The sequence below is a fragment of the Acanthopagrus latus genome, chromosome 22 (assembly GCF_904848185.1).
Source record: "Acanthopagrus latus isolate v.2019 chromosome 22, fAcaLat1.1, whole genome shotgun sequence".
In the NCBI taxonomy this organism is placed as follows: Eukaryota; Metazoa; Chordata; class Actinopteri; order Spariformes; family Sparidae; genus Acanthopagrus; species Acanthopagrus latus.
In genome coordinates, this window is record NC_051060.1 from 779,284 (window position 1) to 798,251 (window position 18,968).

Here is an 18,968-nt window from a genome sequence, read left to right on the forward strand (position 1 = left end):
ATGAGTGATTGCAACAGAGCAAAAGATGTTAAAAGGGCACTATGTAGTTTGAAAGAAAAATTCTAACCCAGAATTTGAATATTTACAAAATCAAACAATCAAACTTGAATAAACTAGTCGTTCAGTAAATTACAGTCCAAGAACATTGTTTGAAGCTAGACAGGTGGCAGGGTCTGCCACATATAAACAAAGTCAAACAGAGAGAGTCTGATTACTTAATAGGGTTCTTTTGATATATATATATATATATATATATATATATATATATATATATATATATATATATATATATAAAATTACAAATTAAATTACAAATGTAGAATAAAGATTTAGGGTTATCTACAAAAACACGATTGAATCAGTAAAACAACTGAGTGATATAGAAATGAGACAAAAAACAGGAGTTAGCCTTTTATACATCTATGTATGTTATAGACCCCAACACACACACACACACACACACACACACACACACACACACACACACACACACACACACACACACCCTCACAAGCAGATGGACAAGAGAAGAGAAGATAAAAACCAAACAACCATAGCTAAATGGCAGGTACATACTTGGGTCAATCAGGAAGGCAAACAGTGCCTGACGCTGCAGTGGGTTTTAAAGGGCTGCCATATGTGAAAACATGCATCTTCTCAAGTTTGAGACAAACAACATGACCTCTCAAAACCGCTGAGAAAAAGAAGGACTCCTGGCAAAGTTCTACTGCAGCACAATGGTACGTCTGGCCATGAGAGCAGTAAATTCTTGTTTTTGTGTAGCAGTTAGAGCAGGTGTTTCATAAGTTGTCAGAGGCTAAGCTGAGCGCAAGCTGTGGTGGTTTGTCCTCCATCTACAGCTGCATCCCAGCATCCCACATTGGACCCTGTCCCCAGCTCCTGCTCCATCAAGTCGTTTCATTTAAAAACAAAATCAATCAGTCAATGCAAATCTTTCTATTCTGCTTTAAATGTATTCCCCAAAACTACATAGTGCTCATTTTATTACAACATATATAACCAAAGAAATATATAAATATGTGCTCATAACTTAGCAGTCTGACTTTCCTCCTCATTCCTGGACATGACGACACCCTTTTGAGACTCTCGTATCGAGTGGAGTCCCGACTTGCTCGGACACGTGACAACGTTTCAACCTCTGTGGTATTTTAGCCTGTAGCTCCCCTAGTGGACAATTTTTGTTGTGAAGTGTTGACACTAGATGGCGGCAACTTACCTGAAGCAGGATATCAACCACCACTCCACCGAAGAAGAAGAACTCCACCAATGTTGTCTTCCGGTGCTAAGTTTCACGTGTTAAGATCCGCAACGTGAGTTCCCCTGCAGCTGTCAGGAACACGAATAAAGACACAGAAATGACGCAGTTAGACGGTGTGGTGTAAGTTTGATTTTTCATTCTTAGTAGCTCACTGTGTAAATGTGTCCATGTATATTTTATACTCAATAAGCTTGTGTAGTGTTCGTGAAGCCAACTTTGTTAAGACTGCTAACGTTAGCCTAGCATAACGCCAGTCAGCTAACATTTATTAGCCGAATGATTAGACAGACAATTAGTGTTGAATATAGCAAATTTTCGATGGTCACAGGTCGTTCGCTATTTGTACTGCCTGTAAATCATTCAATGCCAAACTAATGTAGAGCTGTCGGTTAACTAACCAGCCTCCTCTCAGTGATAGAAGAAACAAGCGGCGTGTCTCCAAGTTAAAGCTTCTCCTCTTGCACCCCAAGTATGTTTGCAGGTGGCAACTACTACAATTATTACACACTGGAAGGAGCAGGAATTAATTCATGTGATAGTATATCTTTATCAAGCCAACAGTTATGGTGATAGTGAATGGTCATCTGATACAATCATATACCATACATGTGTATTTGTTTTGAGGAATGCGGTACACTCTTGTATTAGAGTACCAGATTTTATTTTGGCTTACAACAAAACGAAATGTGCTTTCATTTTTTTTTAGAGTAGTGAAGGTCAGAGATCCGTGTTGGGGTTAAGAAAGAGACACCATCATGGGACTATTGTTTCCCCTTGTCATGCTAATTTTACTCCAGAAGATATTCCCAAATTTCTTAAAGGTTTCTCAAGTTTCTTGGGATTGCCCAAGTCAACAACAGAAAGTTGTTTTGACTCAATATATCTGCTCATGGCTCTATAAAACACAGCTAATGATCAAAATAATTATAACTTATTCGCAGATCTGCCAGTTCTTGTGGCAGCATTGTACTTTCTCTCCAGCACAATATACACCAAGTGTTTCATTACTTGGCAAGGGATAGAAATCAGTTAGAGCTGTCAAGTTGATTGAGGATAAACACGTTTTGCGCTGGTTGTCATTGTAGCTCAGTGTGAACAGGCTATCAAACTGGTGAGCTTGTCAGTTTTAGTAGTACAAAGACAAACCAAAAGCCACTAACATTAAAGACTAAATGATTAAAAAGCTTCTTAGAGTCAGGTCCATGTGTAACATTCACATTTCTTACTTTAGGATTTTTCAATGGCATTTTTTGCCGCTGTTTTACAGCAGAGGGAGACAGGAAATAAGGGAGAAATTAATGAGGTGAATGAACAGTACATTTGGGGCAGTTATTCGTCTACCAAGGTGCTCATTTCTGTTTGAAACCTGTCATGTTGTTACTCTGACAGCCTCTTGTTTGGCTGATTTTCATTTTCTCCTCAGAAAACCAAAGACAAAGCGCTCCAAGCGCTTCTTGGAGAGCAGAGCACCCAAGCTGATTGAGGATGTGAAGACTGCCATGATCATGAAAGGAGGGAACACCAGTCAAACCATTACACAGGCCCTTAAGGACATAGTAAGTAGTGTGATGTTGAACACATGAAAGACCTTTCAAAACAAAATTATATCACACAGACTAGCATAAAGGTTTAATAATCCTCTCAGTCTCCAGGTGCTAAGCTAGCAAACTACTTTTTAACAATGGCGTTCAATCTAAATCCCAGTATTAAACCTAAAGTCTAAAACAAATATAACACTTCCTGCTTCAATCTACAGGCTAACCTCAATGTGATATGGGACCTGGTTGGCAAAGCTGAGAAGACAAACATGTTGAAAAATTAAGCAGATATTATAAATGCATGTGTTTTGCTGAAAGAGCCTGTACAAGGGTTGTGATTCATAGTTGTTGTTGTATTAGCAAAAACTACACGAAAGATCCTGCAGTTGTGAAATAATGGAAAAGGACCATTGATGGTCTCATGTATGCAGCCAGGTTAGAGCCCTACACAGGACAGTCTAACACCTGGACAGTGGTTCTTATTGGAGAGGATAGTGGGACCCCCAGGGTTCATTCACACAGATGATCAGAGTGATGCACATTTGTGATTTATTTAAATGACAAATCTGGACCCACTGGCAAAATTATGGATTCAAACAAGAAATCTTTTTTTCTGCAGTATGCATTGAAGAAGCCAAATGCTGTGCTGTACAAGAAGTAAGTGGTTTTCTGTTATTTCAGTGTACATATATCTTTGTTTTATTGAGCAAAATTTTTATATATTTTCAAATGATATACTAGTTATATACTAGACACGCAAATGTCTATCTTCGGTGTAAAGTGAAAAGTAGCACAGTCAGTATGGCACATTATCTGTGAGTGTTATGAAATGTTAGGTGTCTGCAGTGTGTAAACTCTCTCTGTTGACCAGGAAGAACATAACGCGGCCGTTTGAGGACTCAACATCACTGGTAAGTGTACAAGAAAAAACATAGGACACCTCATATGCTTTTTTGCAATCAAATGTCCTGACATGTTTTCCAGTTTGATTGCTCATCATTTAACTCTTTGTCAGGAATTTTTCTCCAAGAAGACTGACAGCTCTCTGTTTCTGTTCGGCTCCCACAACAAGAAACGGCCCAACAACCTTATATTTGGTAAATTCCTGTTCTATTCTTTCCCTCTCTCTTCATATCATTCACTTAGTTCAGACATCAAAATCACTCACCTTATGGTGAAATTCACTGTTTTGAAACCAAAATAGGTGACCTACGTGAGAGATGGATGGGACATGGAGGTATACCAGAGATTATTAGTGAACTACGAACATGTCCCGAATTTAGATTGGCGGATCAGAACAGACCTCCAATGTATCGCCCTCTCTCTAAATCCGCGGACCTAGCCACAAAAAGTACAGCAGAACTGGCAGCTTACTGCCCAGTATAAAAACGGCTATTAACTATGCAAACAAGGGCAGCCATGCACTGCAGGCACACACACATCAAACACAAGTGCACAGGAAGACGCATCAACACACTATAGCCAGCACCTTTCTTCCAAACAGAGAGACAACTTTTTCAAAACCCATGTTGGTCTTGTCAAAACACGCTCTTTAAGGGCTTGCTTTTTTCATTCTGCGGCAGATTGCGCTATTAAAGTTGTGCTGTTGCGCATGTCATGAGAGAAGTTGTCAGTCTCATTCCTACTATAGCATAATGCGACCATGTATAGACACTTTATTATACATTCATACTGTCTTGTATTTCTGCTTGATTTTTCTCTCAAAATCCATCAGATTGATGCTTTTTAAATATGAAATATTCAAAATTTTCTTCCGGGGGACCATGCCCCCAGATCCCCCGAGAGCAGGCGTATCCTTCTCACTTTTTTTTTTAACCCTGACCCATTTTCATGCCTGTTAGTTTGACAGATATGATTGTGTCATGAATTGTACAGTGTATAATCTTCATTAGAAAAACCCTCTCTTGATTGACTTACAAACGTGAGTTATAATTGCATATTTTCTGCTTTTGTGGGGACATTTGTTGTACTCACAATTTCTACGCATATGCACTATTTTAGACCAGCAGTGTGTCACTATATGTCACTCTACATGTTGAAGATGTTGAAGACTTATCTCCTGCTGATTGTAATACTCACTCACACATGGTGGTCCATTATCAGCCTACTGTCCCCTAATCTTAGCAAACACATTAAAACTATTGCTGCCTGTAATTAAATGTGATATATACTGGATGGAGAGAAAAACCCTTGGCCGTGTTAACTGATCAGGCTTTTTTACTTAAGCTACATCCTTTTAAGTTAATCAAATCAGTTTTGAGGAACCACATGCCAATTGATGTGTTTGTCACTGTTTCCTTTGTTTGCAGGTCGTCTGTTTGACTTTCACGTGCTCGACATGATTGAACTTGGAATTGAGAAATACGTTTCTCTGAGTGATATTAAGGTAATGGTTGTCATTCACCTAACATCTGTTATCTGATGAGGGAAATTGGATTTGCTGTCTTGTTGACAAACTATAATAGCCCAGTTGATTATAATCCTAGAGGGGATGATTATCTGATCTCATTAACACGGCACCAAAGTCAAATCAAAGAAAAACCCCTCTATGTCCCCCCCATGGTTTCATTTAATCTACCGCATTTCCAGTGAAGTTGGGATGTTGTGTAAAACGCGAATAAAAACAGAATACAATGATTTGCAAATCCTTTTCTACTTGTATTCAATTGAATACATTACAAAGACAAGTTATTTAATGTTCAAACTGATAAACTTTGTTTTTTTGCAAATATTCACTCATTGCCTGCAACAAGTTCCAAAAAAGCTGGAGCAGGGGCATGTTTAGCACTGTGTTACATCACCTTTCCTTTAAACAACACTCGATAAGCGTTTGGGAACTGAGGACACTAATTGTCGAAGCCTTGTAGGTGGAATTCTTTCCCTTTCTTGCTTGATGTACGACTTCAGTTGCTCAACAGTCCGGGGTCTTTTTTGTGCTTCATAATGCGCCACACATCTTCAATGGGGGACAGGTCTGGCAGGCCAGTATAGTACCTGCACTCTTTTACTATGAAGCCACATAGTTGTAATGTGCAGAATGTAGTTTGGCATTGTCTTGCGGAAGTAAACAGGGAAAAGACGTTGCTTGGATGGCAGCATAAGTTGCTTCAAAACCTGTATGTACCTTTCAGCATTTAATGGTGCCTTCACAGATGTGCAAGTTACCCATGATGCCAACACACCCACATACCATCACATATGCTGGCTTTTTAACTTTGCGCTGATAACAGTCTGGATGGTCCTATTCGTCTTTGGCCCGGAGGACATGATGTCCATGATTTTCAAAAACAATTTGAAATGTGGACTTGTCAGACCACAGAACACTTTTGCACCGTTTGTCAGTCCATCTCTGATAAGCTTGGGCACAGAGCAGTATTCTGGGTGTTGTTGATATATGGCTTTCACTTGCATGGTAGAGTTTTAACTTGCATTTGTAGATGTAGCAATGAACTGTGTTAACTGACAGTGGTTTTCCGAAGTGTTCCTGAGCCCACGTGCCAATATCCTTTACAGAATGATGTCATGTTTTGTAATGGAGTGCTGCCTGAGGGATCAAAGGTCACAGGCATTAAATGTTGGTTTCTGGCCTTGCTGCTCACATGCAAAGATTTCTCCAGATTCTCAGAATCTTTTGATGATATAATGGACTCTGGACAATAAAATCCCTAGATTCCTTGCAATTTTACGTTGAGAAACGTGTTCTTAAACCGTAAGACTGTTGGCTCAATTAGTTGTTCACAAAGTGGTGAACCCCATCTTTGCTTATGAACAGCTGAGCCTTTTGGGGATGCTCGTTTTATACCCAATCACGACACTCACCTATTTCCACTTAACCTCTTCACCTGTGCGATGTTCCAAACAGCTGTTTTTTGAGCATTCCTCAACTTTCCCAGTCTTTTGTTGAGGCTGTCTTAGCTTTTTGGAATGTATTGTAGGCATCAAATTCAAAATGAGTGAATATTTGCGAAAAAACTAAGTTTATCAGTTTGGATATTGAATATCTTGTCTTTATAGTGTAATTCAACTGTATATAAGTTGAAAAGTATTTGCAAATCATTGTATTCTGTTTTATTTACATTTTAGTCAATGTCCCAACTTTATTGGAAGTGGGGTTTGTACTGTGGTCGCCTTCAGTTTTGTATAGACCCAATTCCATCGTCTTTTGTCAGGATGTTTGTTTACATCTCATTCTATCTCATTGATTACAACACTTTAACTAAAAAGACAGCTTAAGTTTACCCAAAACTAGCAGTTAGTCTGTGATGCCACTGTTGTGTACATATCAGAGATGCTGGGAAAGTAACACAGAACATGAAAAAAAACGACAGCTCGGTCAGACCATGTTTAGCTATATTTCTTTAAATGTTACAGTAATGGCTGAAATGAAAGCGAGGTCACATTGATCTGGTCTGTACCTCCTGATTTTAAGCCTTGTTTAAACAAAGAGTCTTGGGGCAGATTTTACTTTAAAAGAATAGTGCAATATATTGGAAATTTGTCTTGAGCTTGAGATTGTTATCATCTTCATGTCTGAATTAAGTAGCAAGCTGAAGTCAGAAGACTGACTAGTTTAGCTTTCAGACTGGAAGCAACAGGAAATGGCAAGCGAGACACTGTCCGATAAATATGCCTAGCAAAACCTCTTAAAGCTCACTAACTAGTACACATTTTTTTTTTACCCAAATAGTCCGTATGTGATTTTATGATGAGGTATGTCCTGGGACCTTTTAATAGTTCAGCACAGAACTCCTCATCCAATCCCAAATTTCTTTATATTTGCTCGCATACAGTTGGACCAAATGAAATGTGAGTAAATTATTAAGCCTTAGTTTGGTAGGTGCAATTTTTTTCCCACATCGGACTCTTCTTATAGTCTTATGCTAAGCTAGGCTAGGTTAACCACATCCTGTCATGAGATTTTGTAAGTGTGATCTTCATCTTCTCTTGTCTTCTTATGTCTTCTCTTCTCACACCCTCTAAGAACATAAGAATACTCCTCAAAAGTGGTATATCTGCCCAGTGGAATCCCACCCTTACTCTGTCACTGCCTGCATAGTGTGGGATAGCAGGTTTGACTTTTTACTGTTCAGAATAAGAATATTATCTCATCCATTTGAATGACATAGACCACACAGACACAGTTAATATGACCATGAATTGGAAACAGAAAATAAAGTTTTTTAAAATGTAGTAAACAACACACAATGTGGCCTTAAAAGACTTTTCGCATAAGCTTACATTGTGAAAGACACATCTGTATAACGGTGGATGCATTCTTTTGACCAACACATCCCCGCAAAATGACTTGATTGACTATCAGAATTTGAGCCATTTGGTCCAATAAAATAAGTCAAGAAGAGCCACACGATTAAATAATTGAATCCCCATTCATGTTAGCCAGGCACTAAAATGAAATTTTGCCAGCTCAACCAGTTGAAGTCTTTAGCATGCTCTATGGGCTCCACCATACAGAAGATCTGGGTGTTTTATACCTGGGAAGTCTTACTGAGCAGCTTTCATAGAACAGAATGGGGCTCTGCCTCCAGCACTGTGTCCTGTGCTCTGTATAACATCCTTGACTCGAGAAAGGAAAAACCATATTCCGGTCTGCCTTTTTTCCTTTCTCTTCTTGTAGTTGCATACCACTCGTGTTTTGTCTGCCTTTTTCTTACAGTGATTGAGGGAACACAGGTAAAAATCCTACAGTCTCCTACAAAGTAATTTGTGTGTTCTTCTGTTGCAGGCCAGCAAATGTCCTGAAGGGACCAAACCAATGCTTGTGTTTGCAGGGGAGGCTTTTGATACAGACAATGAACACAAACGTCTGAAAAGTCTACTCTTAGGTATATACTAGTTACTGTATATCACAGAATGTCTTTCTAGATTTGGTTGATTGGGAAATGTGTTTTCTTCTACATCTCACATCAGTTCTTGTCCATTCAGACTTCTTCAGAGGTCCCACTGTGTCTGCCGTGCGTCTGGCAGGCTTGGAACATGTTCTGCACTTCACTGCCCTGGATGGGAAAATCTACATGCGCAGCTACAGGTATAGAAATTAGAACTGGTTAAAACAAAATCATGTTTGCATCTAGTCAGTGTAACAAATTTGTGTTCTGGGTGACAAATAATATCACAAATCCAGGTGGACTGACCTTACCTTACCTGAGTCAACTCATGTTTGGAATTTAAGTAACTGTTGAATTTTGGTATTCAAAAGTCACATAGTTTTGTCTCATCTAACATCCCTCATAACAATATGGATGTTATGTGTCACTGCAGGTCTCTGTTGAAGAAGTCAGGGTGCCGAACACCACGGATAGAGCTGGAAGAGATCGGGCCATCCTGCGACTTAGTCTTGAGAAGAACACATCTGGCTTCAGATGACTTGTACAAATTAGCTCACAGACGGCCAAAGGCTCTGAAGGTAAAGATCACCTGGATAAGAATTCTTCAGCTTTCGTTTGATGGAAAATAGTAATTACATGAAAATGAGACACACTGTGTGCACACTAGAAAAATGTGCCATCAATGAACTTAACAGGGGCTTGGGAGAAAATGTCTTAAATTTTTACAAAGATAGCATTCTTTTTTTCCTGCCTAGTTCATTCACGTGCATATTCACCTGTGCATATAGCTAAGCTTTTATTTTTTTAAAAAATAAAGTATATCAGCAAATGAATGGCCCCATTAGGCCAAACAAAATAGTTGGATGGGTGAAAAGGCAACTTGGCTGTTCTTACTTCTTGACTGGTGGATTGAAAAAAGGTCAAGTTTGTCATTAGGGTGGCACCAGAGGACAGATTATATATTAATATTTCCTAAATTTATTATCTCCACAGTTACTATTTTAGAACATCTAACACTATCCATCATCATAATTGGCCCAACTGTTGTGAGCCTGCGCTGTACCTATCATTGCTCTAAGTTGATGCTAACATTACAACTACAACTGACCGACCGAATGATGGACTAAGTGACTCATGAACATTGTCACATGGCTAGCAGCCTGGAAAATGCCATCCCCACACAAACCACTGTCTAAAAAATGATAGAAATATAACAGGCATTATCCCCAAAATTGCAATTTAGGTAATGATACATGTTTTGGAGAGAGATGTCAGCCATAGTTGGGCCTGTGGTACATTTGATGTATTGGTGGTACGAATTGACTTTGTCCTTGTCCGAGTTTAATGTAGGTCTATTGTTGAGTAAATCCTAAGAATGTCCCAAAAATGCACAAAGTATGACAAAACAACTTGCAAAAATAGCTTTCTCAATAAAAGAGAAGGTCACAAACGGACATGTTGTTAATGCTTCACCTTTCAACATTACAGGCAAAGAAGAAGAAGAACATTTCCCATGATGTCTTTGGCACCAAGTTTGGCCGGGTACATATGCAGAAGCAGGATCTGTCCAAGCTGCGCACACGTAAGATGAAGGGCTTGAGGAAGAGGAAGGCAAATGTGGTTGCTGAAGAACAGGATGGACAGGCACCCAAAGTGGCCAAAGAAGCCGAGAACACAGAATAAAGTCAAGTATCTACCCCTGTCCATTCCATTGATACTGGACACAAAACTGACCATATGCTTATCATTGGCCGCTTTTAATGCCAGTGATGGATGTGTGAAGAACTGTCAGGCAAACATGATGCTTTTATTTTTGCAACCTAATGTGTTTTTCCCTTTGTTTCCATGTGACGCTCAGATAGTTTTGTCTCAGATCTCTAGTTAAACCACCCAAGCATGTGTCAGAAAATGTTAAATGTCCAACAAATGTTCTGTATTATTTACAGTTGCAGGGGAAGTCAGGGCAGTTGATGGTTTCTTCTGTAAGTTGAATTGTGTAAAAAACATATTTTCATTGGATGCACTCACTTTAAAGGAAATAAAATGGTGTGTAAACTATGTTGGGCTGATTAGAGCGTTAAGTTTTAGATTTTCACTTCCTGTGCTCACTGTAACCATAATTACTTTAGTTTTTTCTGTGATTGTTTCATATAGTGGGACTTGACTTTTTCTTAAACTGTGTTTAAACTCATCCGCTTTGTTAATTGCCACAGGTTGAATCACACACATTTCTAGATGAAATTATCCCTTGCTAAATCTTAGTAAACAATAATAATGTAACACAAATGACTGCTTTGACTGCAAAGGGAGGAGATCAGATGGCAGAAGAGCGCTATTTTTACAATGATTTTTAAATGTAGGTTTGTGAAGTCATTCTTTTAAAAGCATGTTTCAGTAGAAAGAGCTTGTGTTGAAGCTAGATATAACACTACATTTGAACTTTAGGGTAAGTCATAACACTGAAACACCACAAGAGTTTGCTGTTTGACAGCAGAACGCACAAACTCACAGAACACAATGCAATTTGTTAGTTTATTGCTTCCCATCAGAGAACTGTAATGACACAGGCTGTCTGAAATCACTCACTACTCCCTATATAGTGCACTACATAGTGACTACGTCATTTTGTAGTGCTGTCCGGATGTCTAGCAGAAATTATTATATCCTATAGAGTGGATTTAAAGTATCCCACAATGCATTGCGAAAAGTAGTATACAACCGATGGTCATTAACCAAGCAGTATTTACCATCATGCATTGCGCTAAGAGAGAAATGACAGACAAATGCATAGTCACTCATAAAAACCATGAGTGTGGTAAGATTTTCTTCATTCACAACAGAGAAACCCTTTCTGGAGCTTCACAACTGAACAGTGTTGCATCATTCTTCTAAACAACTGAAGTAGATGGGGACTTGTTTTTTTAATGTAAAAAAACAAACAAAACAACAACCTTATTAAACACATAAAATGGCTCAATACAGCTCAGTCGACATAGTGGAAGCCTCTAGAAGACCTAAGATCTCAAATTGACTTTAAAAGATGTTAATTCCCCCAGACCTGCATTCGAGCTGTTTGGCTGGACTGGTCCTCCCCCCATTGTAAATCAAGTCTCCAGCTACTTCTGTTGTTTAGCAGAATGCAGCAACACTGTTTAGCTATGAAGCTCCAGAAATGTTCTGTGGACTATGAAACCTCTGACTTTATATCATCATGGGCGGAGGAGATGATGACTGGATTTTTAGTTTTGGGTGAACTTATCCTTTAAATATTCTGCTCACTGCACATATCCGTCTGCACGGCTGTCTCTCTGCTTGCCTTGCAGTTTATCTATTTTTAGCAGGTCGGAAGTGAAGTGAAACCTTCACAAGCACACTGGGGGAGCTGCTGGAGCGATGGACAATGGGAAGGCTGCATAATATGAGTTAGCTTTTTCTTAGTAGTTGCGCAAACCTACATGTTAAAGCGACATTAGTCTGTCTTTTAATACGTGGTCGTCACGGGTAAATGACAGCGACCAATCATCTGCAGGATTCCCCGGAGTCCCGCCCCTCCGCTCTCTATTTATAATATTGCAACAGAGGCGTTCTGACAGTTACTGTAGGAACAGATGTCGATTGATCCATACAGCTCTTAACTTCAGCTTCACCTCATGGATCCAACCTTACTCTAACCAGAGAGCTGTCAATAACTTCTATTTGAATTGTCATCTGTCTTAAGCTGTCATCGCAGGCTACATACCACCAGACGACACCACGGCACAGAACAGCTGTGGCAGTTTGAATATAAACCTAACAGAGACTTAGTGACAGACAGCAACAAGATGCCAGAGGGTAATACTGCAGGGAAGGATGAGGCACCCGCCGGTGAGCCCGCTGAGGAGCGGCGGCCGCAGGAGGAGAAGGAGGAGAACGGGGACAGCAAAGTGGTCGTCCAGACGCCCGGACCGGAGGAGGTCGAGTTTGTGCACCCCGAGGGCGGCTGGGGATGGATAGTTATGCTGGCTGCCATGTGGTGTAACGGCTCGGTGTTCGGGATCCAGAACGCCTTCGGTATACTCTTCCTCTCCCTCCTGCGAGAGTTCGGCTCCGAGAACGATGAAGACCTCCGCTTCAGGACAGGTGAGTGAGGAGGAGTGGAGACGCTCCGGACCTCAACCTGAGGTGACGTATAGCGAGAGGCTGGCCGATTGAATTTCCTGTAAATGACCTCAAATGCGCATGTAAAATAATTATTTTAACGTCAGCTCTTATGCTAAGTTCCGTAGTGTTATCTTGTCGTGTGTCGTGTCCTGAAGATGCGGTCTGAACTGTAGCGTTGAGCTAACTCCTCCGCAGGGCTACTACCTTCAGTGCGCCAGAGAATTACAGTTGACGTGACCGGTGTTACTCACGGACACACCGAGCTGACCCTCCACAGCCTCATGCTATCAGCCTCAGCGGAAAGTCAATGCTTAGTCTTTACACATGTTTTCTGTTTCATTTTAATTGTTTTGTTCGTTTCTTTGTTTTTACAACAGAAAGGTGTGTTTCCCTTTAAGCCAACTGTAAGTTCTTCATGTCAGCTAGCGAGCAATATCATATTTCCTTTCCTGCATGACAGAAGGCAACTGAGGGAAAAGACTGCGCGCTGGAAAGAGAAGTGATACGATGCTTTTTGGCGGCCAGCGAATTCTATGGCACTAAATGTGGCGACCTTTTTGATGTAGTTATACTGGTTTCTGTCACAAAACGGCGTGAGAGTGAAAGTTAACCGTACTTGCAACATGCTTTTGCTGTCAGGAGACATTTGAAAACAGACAGAATTTTGTTGGGGTGCTTAAATTGTGAATGAACCAAGTAAAGTAATTCACCTTGTCACTGAGTGAACCATTTAATAGACAATATGTAATGTCTCTCATGGTGCAACCCAGTCAATAAAAAAAAAAAAAAACAGGACCTTATCTTTAGCCCGATCTTGACTCGTGGGCAGTGAATATGAGTGATAGAAGAGTTGTGGCTCTATTTTCACATCTTTGAAAAGTCCAAGTGGTCAGTGCAGAGAGCACATTGGAGGGTCAGAGTCAAGGAAAAAGGTCACAGCCCTCTCCCTTCTTATGTGGGTGTGGGTGGGGTCGAGAAGCCTTAACCCATAAATAATGTTTTGTTACGTTGTTCTGTGTGATTGTAACCACCTGTTGTTGGCGCAGCTGTTGGCAGATGAGTATGTAACAGTAGAACTTGTATGGAAACCCCTTTGCTGATCTGTCGAGAACCTAAAAGTTCAAGAATACCCTGTGTGTAGGCTAAAAGCTTTCATAACAATATGAGAGAATTTAAAAGAGTCTAAGATATGATCAGCATTATAGTTTAGAGGGGCACAATGTCGTTTTGGAGAAGAATTATACAAACAAGCTGTTCTCAGAGGAAAATAAGGTTCCGGAACACTGTGGTGGCAGGGTCCGCCACATATAAGCAAAGTAAAACAGCATACATTGTCGTCCTTTAAGGTCAGTTTGATTGTTCACTTTATTCAGTCGTGAAAATAAAGCCAGTTTGTTTATTTAGTTTGTTTAGGCAGAAAAACAAGTTTGTCAGTGAAGATCTTTCCCTTCTGATGAAATGAACAAACCACAGAGTGCATCTGTAAAACATAAAAAAAAAAAAAACTTTTTAAACAGAATGTTAAGAAACAACAGTGTTGACGTCCATCTACTGTATTGCAGAGATGTCTGCTGACGTTAGCATGCAAACTAGCTAGCCCCAGTCCATCCTATCTCGTAATACCACTTACCACAAGAGGCAATAGTCTAATAGTCCCCCCATCTTTGAACAGTACACACATACTAATCGTCGTTCATGGGAGCTCGTGCACATCTGGCTCTCATCTGGGATTGGTGATGGCAAGATTAGGGCGAAAAAACTACTTTCTAATGGCAGCTTCTTGCTACAGCCAAAGAAATTTACAGCAGTGTAGTGAGCAGCAGTTACTGATTTTGCTGCGCCTGTAGTTTTGGGGCTACCTTTGAGCCACCATTTCTGACAAATTATGCCTTCAAAGTGCATTCTGCTCATATTGTTTAACCATCCTTTGCATCCGCCTTTTATCTTTTCTTTATCTTTTTTGTCTTGAGAACAAAATGTTTTGTGATTCAGAGGAACTTGGAATTCAGGTGAGAACTTCAGTTTTAAGACAGACTCAGATCATTTGATCACGAACTCCTGAAACTCACACAGACACTTATGACTTGCTTATGCAACAACCACTAGAGTTTTACTTCCTTTTCTGTTTTTTACAAGTGAGATCGAGGCACTGGATGGAGATTTACTTGTTAAAGATAACTTCAGTTAAATAATAGTACTCTCTAATTATATGTAATTTAATATTGTGTGGATTTGTGTAGCAGCAGGGCACTCCTGTGTTTGAGCGACCCTCGGTTTGAACCTCTATAAACACTACTCTTTTAATGGAGTTTTGCAAATATGCTTTTATTGATTTATGGAACTGTTGTGTATTTTATTAGTCTCATAGGAGTGAATTTTCTGCGTGATAGAAAATAAAGTTTCTTGAACGTTGCATCATGAGTTTATTTATTTATTTACTTTATCATTTATTTGGCTATTTCATATGCCTCTTACCCCTAAATAGGACTGTCTTAATCCAGTGAACCTAGATTGAGTGGTAGTGACAAAAATCAAGAAGATTCTACTAAATGTAATGATTTAGGTAAGTGATGAATAGAACACATGGTGCCTTTTGGAGCTGGTTCAAATTCAGTTTGTTATGTAATCACTCTGTCTCTCTAGACCTTTGAACCTGGTTCCTTTTGGATTTGATCTGTCCCTGTCAAAGTTGGTCTTTACTGCAATACTGTTGTGAGTTTCTGGGTAGTCAGAACTTGTCAAGTCACTCTTGTAGATTACATATGTGCTCCAAGATAAGGCTCAGTCAGGTTTGAGTCCAGAAAGTTCGTTTTGAAAAGACAAAAAAGCCTATTTCAGCCTGAATCACTCATCTTACTGTTCACACAGCCGTATTATCTTGGACTGCTGTTTCTGGTCCTAGGTTTCCTCTTCACAAGGCTTCCAGGGCTCTGATGGATACCTGAACTTTTAACATCACACATACTAAAAAAGGAATTTGACTTTGTGTTGCTTCATTCTGTCAAAAGTTGTCACTTATGGGGGTTTCAGTAGGTTGTGTTCTGGGGCTGAGTTTTGAAATGATGCATGATGTAGCAGATGACTGTATTCGTCGAAAGGATGATTCTGCATCTCACATTTTGCATCCAAAGCTAGTGTTCAGTTACACTCCATTAAGTAGTGTGCCACATAGTACGTACCAAGGTAGAAAGTGAGGATGGGGGTATCAGGGTGGTGGATGGACAGGTAGCGAGTATAAATTTCATGCAGGAGAGTTGCAGACCTTTGTACACTGCCTGGCCAAAAAAACGTCACCACCTGGATTTAGCTAGGCAGATAGGCAAGAGCCTTCCATTGGATAATTACTGTAGTAATTAAAATGTTTCAGCTGGCAACAAGTTATTTAACCCCAACTGATGCGGTGAGGAGCTTCTCATTTCTCAAACATGTCGGAAGACACATCTAGCTGTGGTCATGGAAAAGATGTTACTCTGTTTCAGATGGGTCAAAATATTGCCCTGCATCAAGCAAAGAAAACAACTAAGGGAAACTACTAAAATTGGGTTAAGAACTGTCCAATGCATCATTAAAACCTGGAAGGAGAGTTATGAACCATCATCTTCAAGGACAAAATGTGGTCGAAATGAAATCTTGAATGATTGTGATCGTAAAGAACCGTAAAGAATGGCAGAACTCACCACTATGTTTAATAGTGAAAGTAAGAGCATTTCCACTGGCACAGTGTGAAGAGAACTCAGACATGGGGACTAAACAGCTGTGTAGCCTTAAGAAAACCACTTGTCAGGGAGGCTAGTCAAAATAAAGGCTGCAGTTTGCTAGGGAGCATAAAGATTGGAAAAAGATCATGTGGTCTGATGAGTCCAGATTTACCCAGCTCCAGAATGATGGGCGCATCAGGGTAAGAAGAGAGGCAGATGAAGTGATGGACCCATCATGCCTAGTGCTTACTGTACAAGCCTGTGGAGGCAGTGTTATGATCTGGGGTTGATTCAGTTGGTCAGATCTCAGCTGACTACCTGAATGTACTCAATGATCAGGTTTTTCCATCAGTGGATTTTTTCTTCTCTGATGGCACTGGCATATTCCAGGATGACATTTCCATGATCAATGGGGCTCAAACTGTGAAAGAGTGGCTCAGGGAGCATGAGACATCATTTGCACACATAGATTGACCACCACAGAGTCCAGACCTTAACCTCATGTAGAATCTTTTGGATGTGCTGGAGAAGACTGTCCGCAGCCACCTGACTCTCCCATCACCAAGACAAGATCTTGGTGAAAAATTAATGCAACTGTAAATAAATGTTGTGACATTGTGTGAGCTTATCAGAATGATGCCCCAGTCAATGTGTGCCATAATCAAAGCTAAAGGCAGTCCAAAGAAAAATTAGTGTGTTTGGGTTTTTTTTGGCCGGACAGTGTAGTTACTACAATGTTACTTTTTAAAATATATATATTTTTTCCCATAGCCATCTTATCTTAACCTTAATGTTGCTGCAATGTGCAGATATTAGGGCTGCAACTAACAATTATTTTCATTGTTGATTATTTTCTTGATGAACCAGTTTAATTATCTGTATACCCCTTTCACTGTGTGTTCAGTGTACTCCATCTCTTATCCTGTCACAGTGTGGGAACATGGTTTCTCACCTCACGCAGACGATGACTGAACCGGGGCTACTTGTTAGCACTGTAAGAACTGCTGCTATGTGAACAACTTGTGCACTGTTCCTCCTCTTAATCTGTAATCTGGTGTAAGAGCTGCATCATTGCCAGTTATATATATATATATGTATGTATATATATATGCATTTTACAGGCTAAATAAGCTAGAAAAATAACAATATCACAAGCATTTCAGACTGTTTTGAAAGAGGAACTACTGAGAGCATATCCTGGCTTCGGACATGACCTCCTCTATCTGCCCTTCACTTTATCTTAAGACAGCAGTTTCCCTTCCATCCACGTTAACACTGCAGCCCTCTGACCCTCCGTCTGTTGTCTGCACGTATGGCTAAATAAGTTAAAAATAGATGTTTCTGCTGCTAGTTTCATACTTTGGTTCTTCATGGTGTCTGCACCTCGATGTTGAAACAAGCACAGCCTTCATGTTGCCTTGGGACTGACACGTTACACATTGAAAACCCATCTGAGCTTCCTGTGCTGTGAGACCCAGTGGAGGGCATACCAACGCACATGTTGCAACATGCAGCTCAAATGCAAACTCACATACTGTTAAAGTGGCCTACTGGTACATGAAACCATGATAAGGGGTGGGGAGTTGGTCTGAATTACCTTTGTTTCCAGAATCACACCAACTGATTTTTAAAGTTGTTAATTTAATATTCTATAAACTTCTTTATACATAGTTGTTAAACTCAAATCCAAACAGAAGTCTTATGGACTTATGTTGTTGTGTTGAAGGATTCAAGATGGATTGGCTTCCAGACTATTTGTGATGTCACAAATCATGCTCATAGCCCCGCCTCTTAACATCAAGTTTTCATTGAGGACAGAGATAATGTACACATTAAGCAATGAATGTTAAACCAGCCTTCTAGTTTCAAATTCTGCTCGTACACCATTCTACTCAGTGAAGCTCAACATCCAACTGTTCGAAAAAGATAAAACTTTTAGACTTTAATTTCCTGGTGATCAGTGTATTAAGGACAACACTTCTTGTGTCACAGCATGTCAATTTATGTTGCTGTTTGAAATTCCTTTAGAAATGAAAATCTCCCTTGAGTCCTGTTTTAATCAAATTATTAAGGCCTATGTGTGTCCTTTCACTCTAGTGACCATGACTGGGCTGTCGTTCGACAATGAATATGACCCTGGATTATTTTCTGACCTAATGGCTATTTAGCTGTGACATTTCATCAAGGGATGCTGTGCGGTCAGATGATCCTGATCCTCCCAGTTTAGTTTAGTAGGATCCCCATTAACTGTCGCATTAGTCTCTTATATGTATTATTTTACCAGATTTACTTAATTACTGCCTGTAGTATGTATGATTTAATCTTAATTTCCTGTTCTGATAAGGCAGTAAATCCCTTCTTTGCAGCCCCCTGGAGCTTTTTTCATTAACAAACACTAAGCTGGTTGTGGCTATAGATGGATTCTTTACCGTTAAATGTAAGGACA

At 39.9% G+C, this 18,968-nt stretch overlaps 2 protein-coding genes across 2 annotated transcripts in view; both read left to right on the top strand.

The window, feature by feature from the left end:
• Nucleotides 1–1,241: 1,241 nt before the first annotated feature.
• Nucleotides 1,242–10,742, top strand: rpf2 (ribosome production factor 2 homolog). Its single transcript, XM_037085690.1, has 10 exons — nucleotides 1,242–1,399; nucleotides 2,703–2,835; nucleotides 3,437–3,474; nucleotides 3,689–3,728; nucleotides 3,833–3,914; nucleotides 5,148–5,224; nucleotides 8,582–8,681; nucleotides 8,782–8,884; nucleotides 9,118–9,262; nucleotides 10,173–10,742. Exons 1-10 carry the CDS (start codon nucleotides 1,377–1,379, stop codon nucleotides 10,365–10,367), a joined length of 936 nt encoding a protein of 311 aa, XP_036941585.1. The 5' UTR covers nucleotides 1,242–1,376; the 3' UTR covers nucleotides 10,368–10,742.
• Nucleotides 10,743–11,544: 802 nt separating this feature from the next.
• The window catches only part of slc16a10 (solute carrier family 16 member 10), a 44,044-nt gene continuing 36,620 nt past the window's right edge, over nucleotides 11,545–18,968 (top strand). Inside the window, exon 1 of the mRNA XM_037085687.1 lies at nucleotides 11,545–12,803. Coding sequence (XP_036941582.1) covers nucleotides 12,506–12,803 — 298 coding nt within the window. The 5' untranslated portion in view covers nucleotides 11,545–12,505. The remainder of the gene's footprint in view (nucleotides 12,804–18,968) is intronic.

What these genes read in the sequence shown, in the direction of transcription:
- rpf2 (XM_037085690.1), top strand. Translation starts at nt 1,377, where the DNA reads ATGACGCAGTTAGACGGTGTGGT. An exon ending in GCCCAACAACCTTATATTTG is followed by an intron (nt 3,915 to 5,147) that starts GTAAATTCCTGT and finishes CTTTGTTTGCAG; the next exon opens with GTCGTCTGTTTGACTTTCAC. An exon ending in TTTCTCTGAGTGATATTAAG is followed by an intron (nt 5,225 to 8,581) that starts GTAATGGTTGTC and finishes CTTCTGTTGCAG; the next exon opens with GCCAGCAAATGTCCTGAAGG.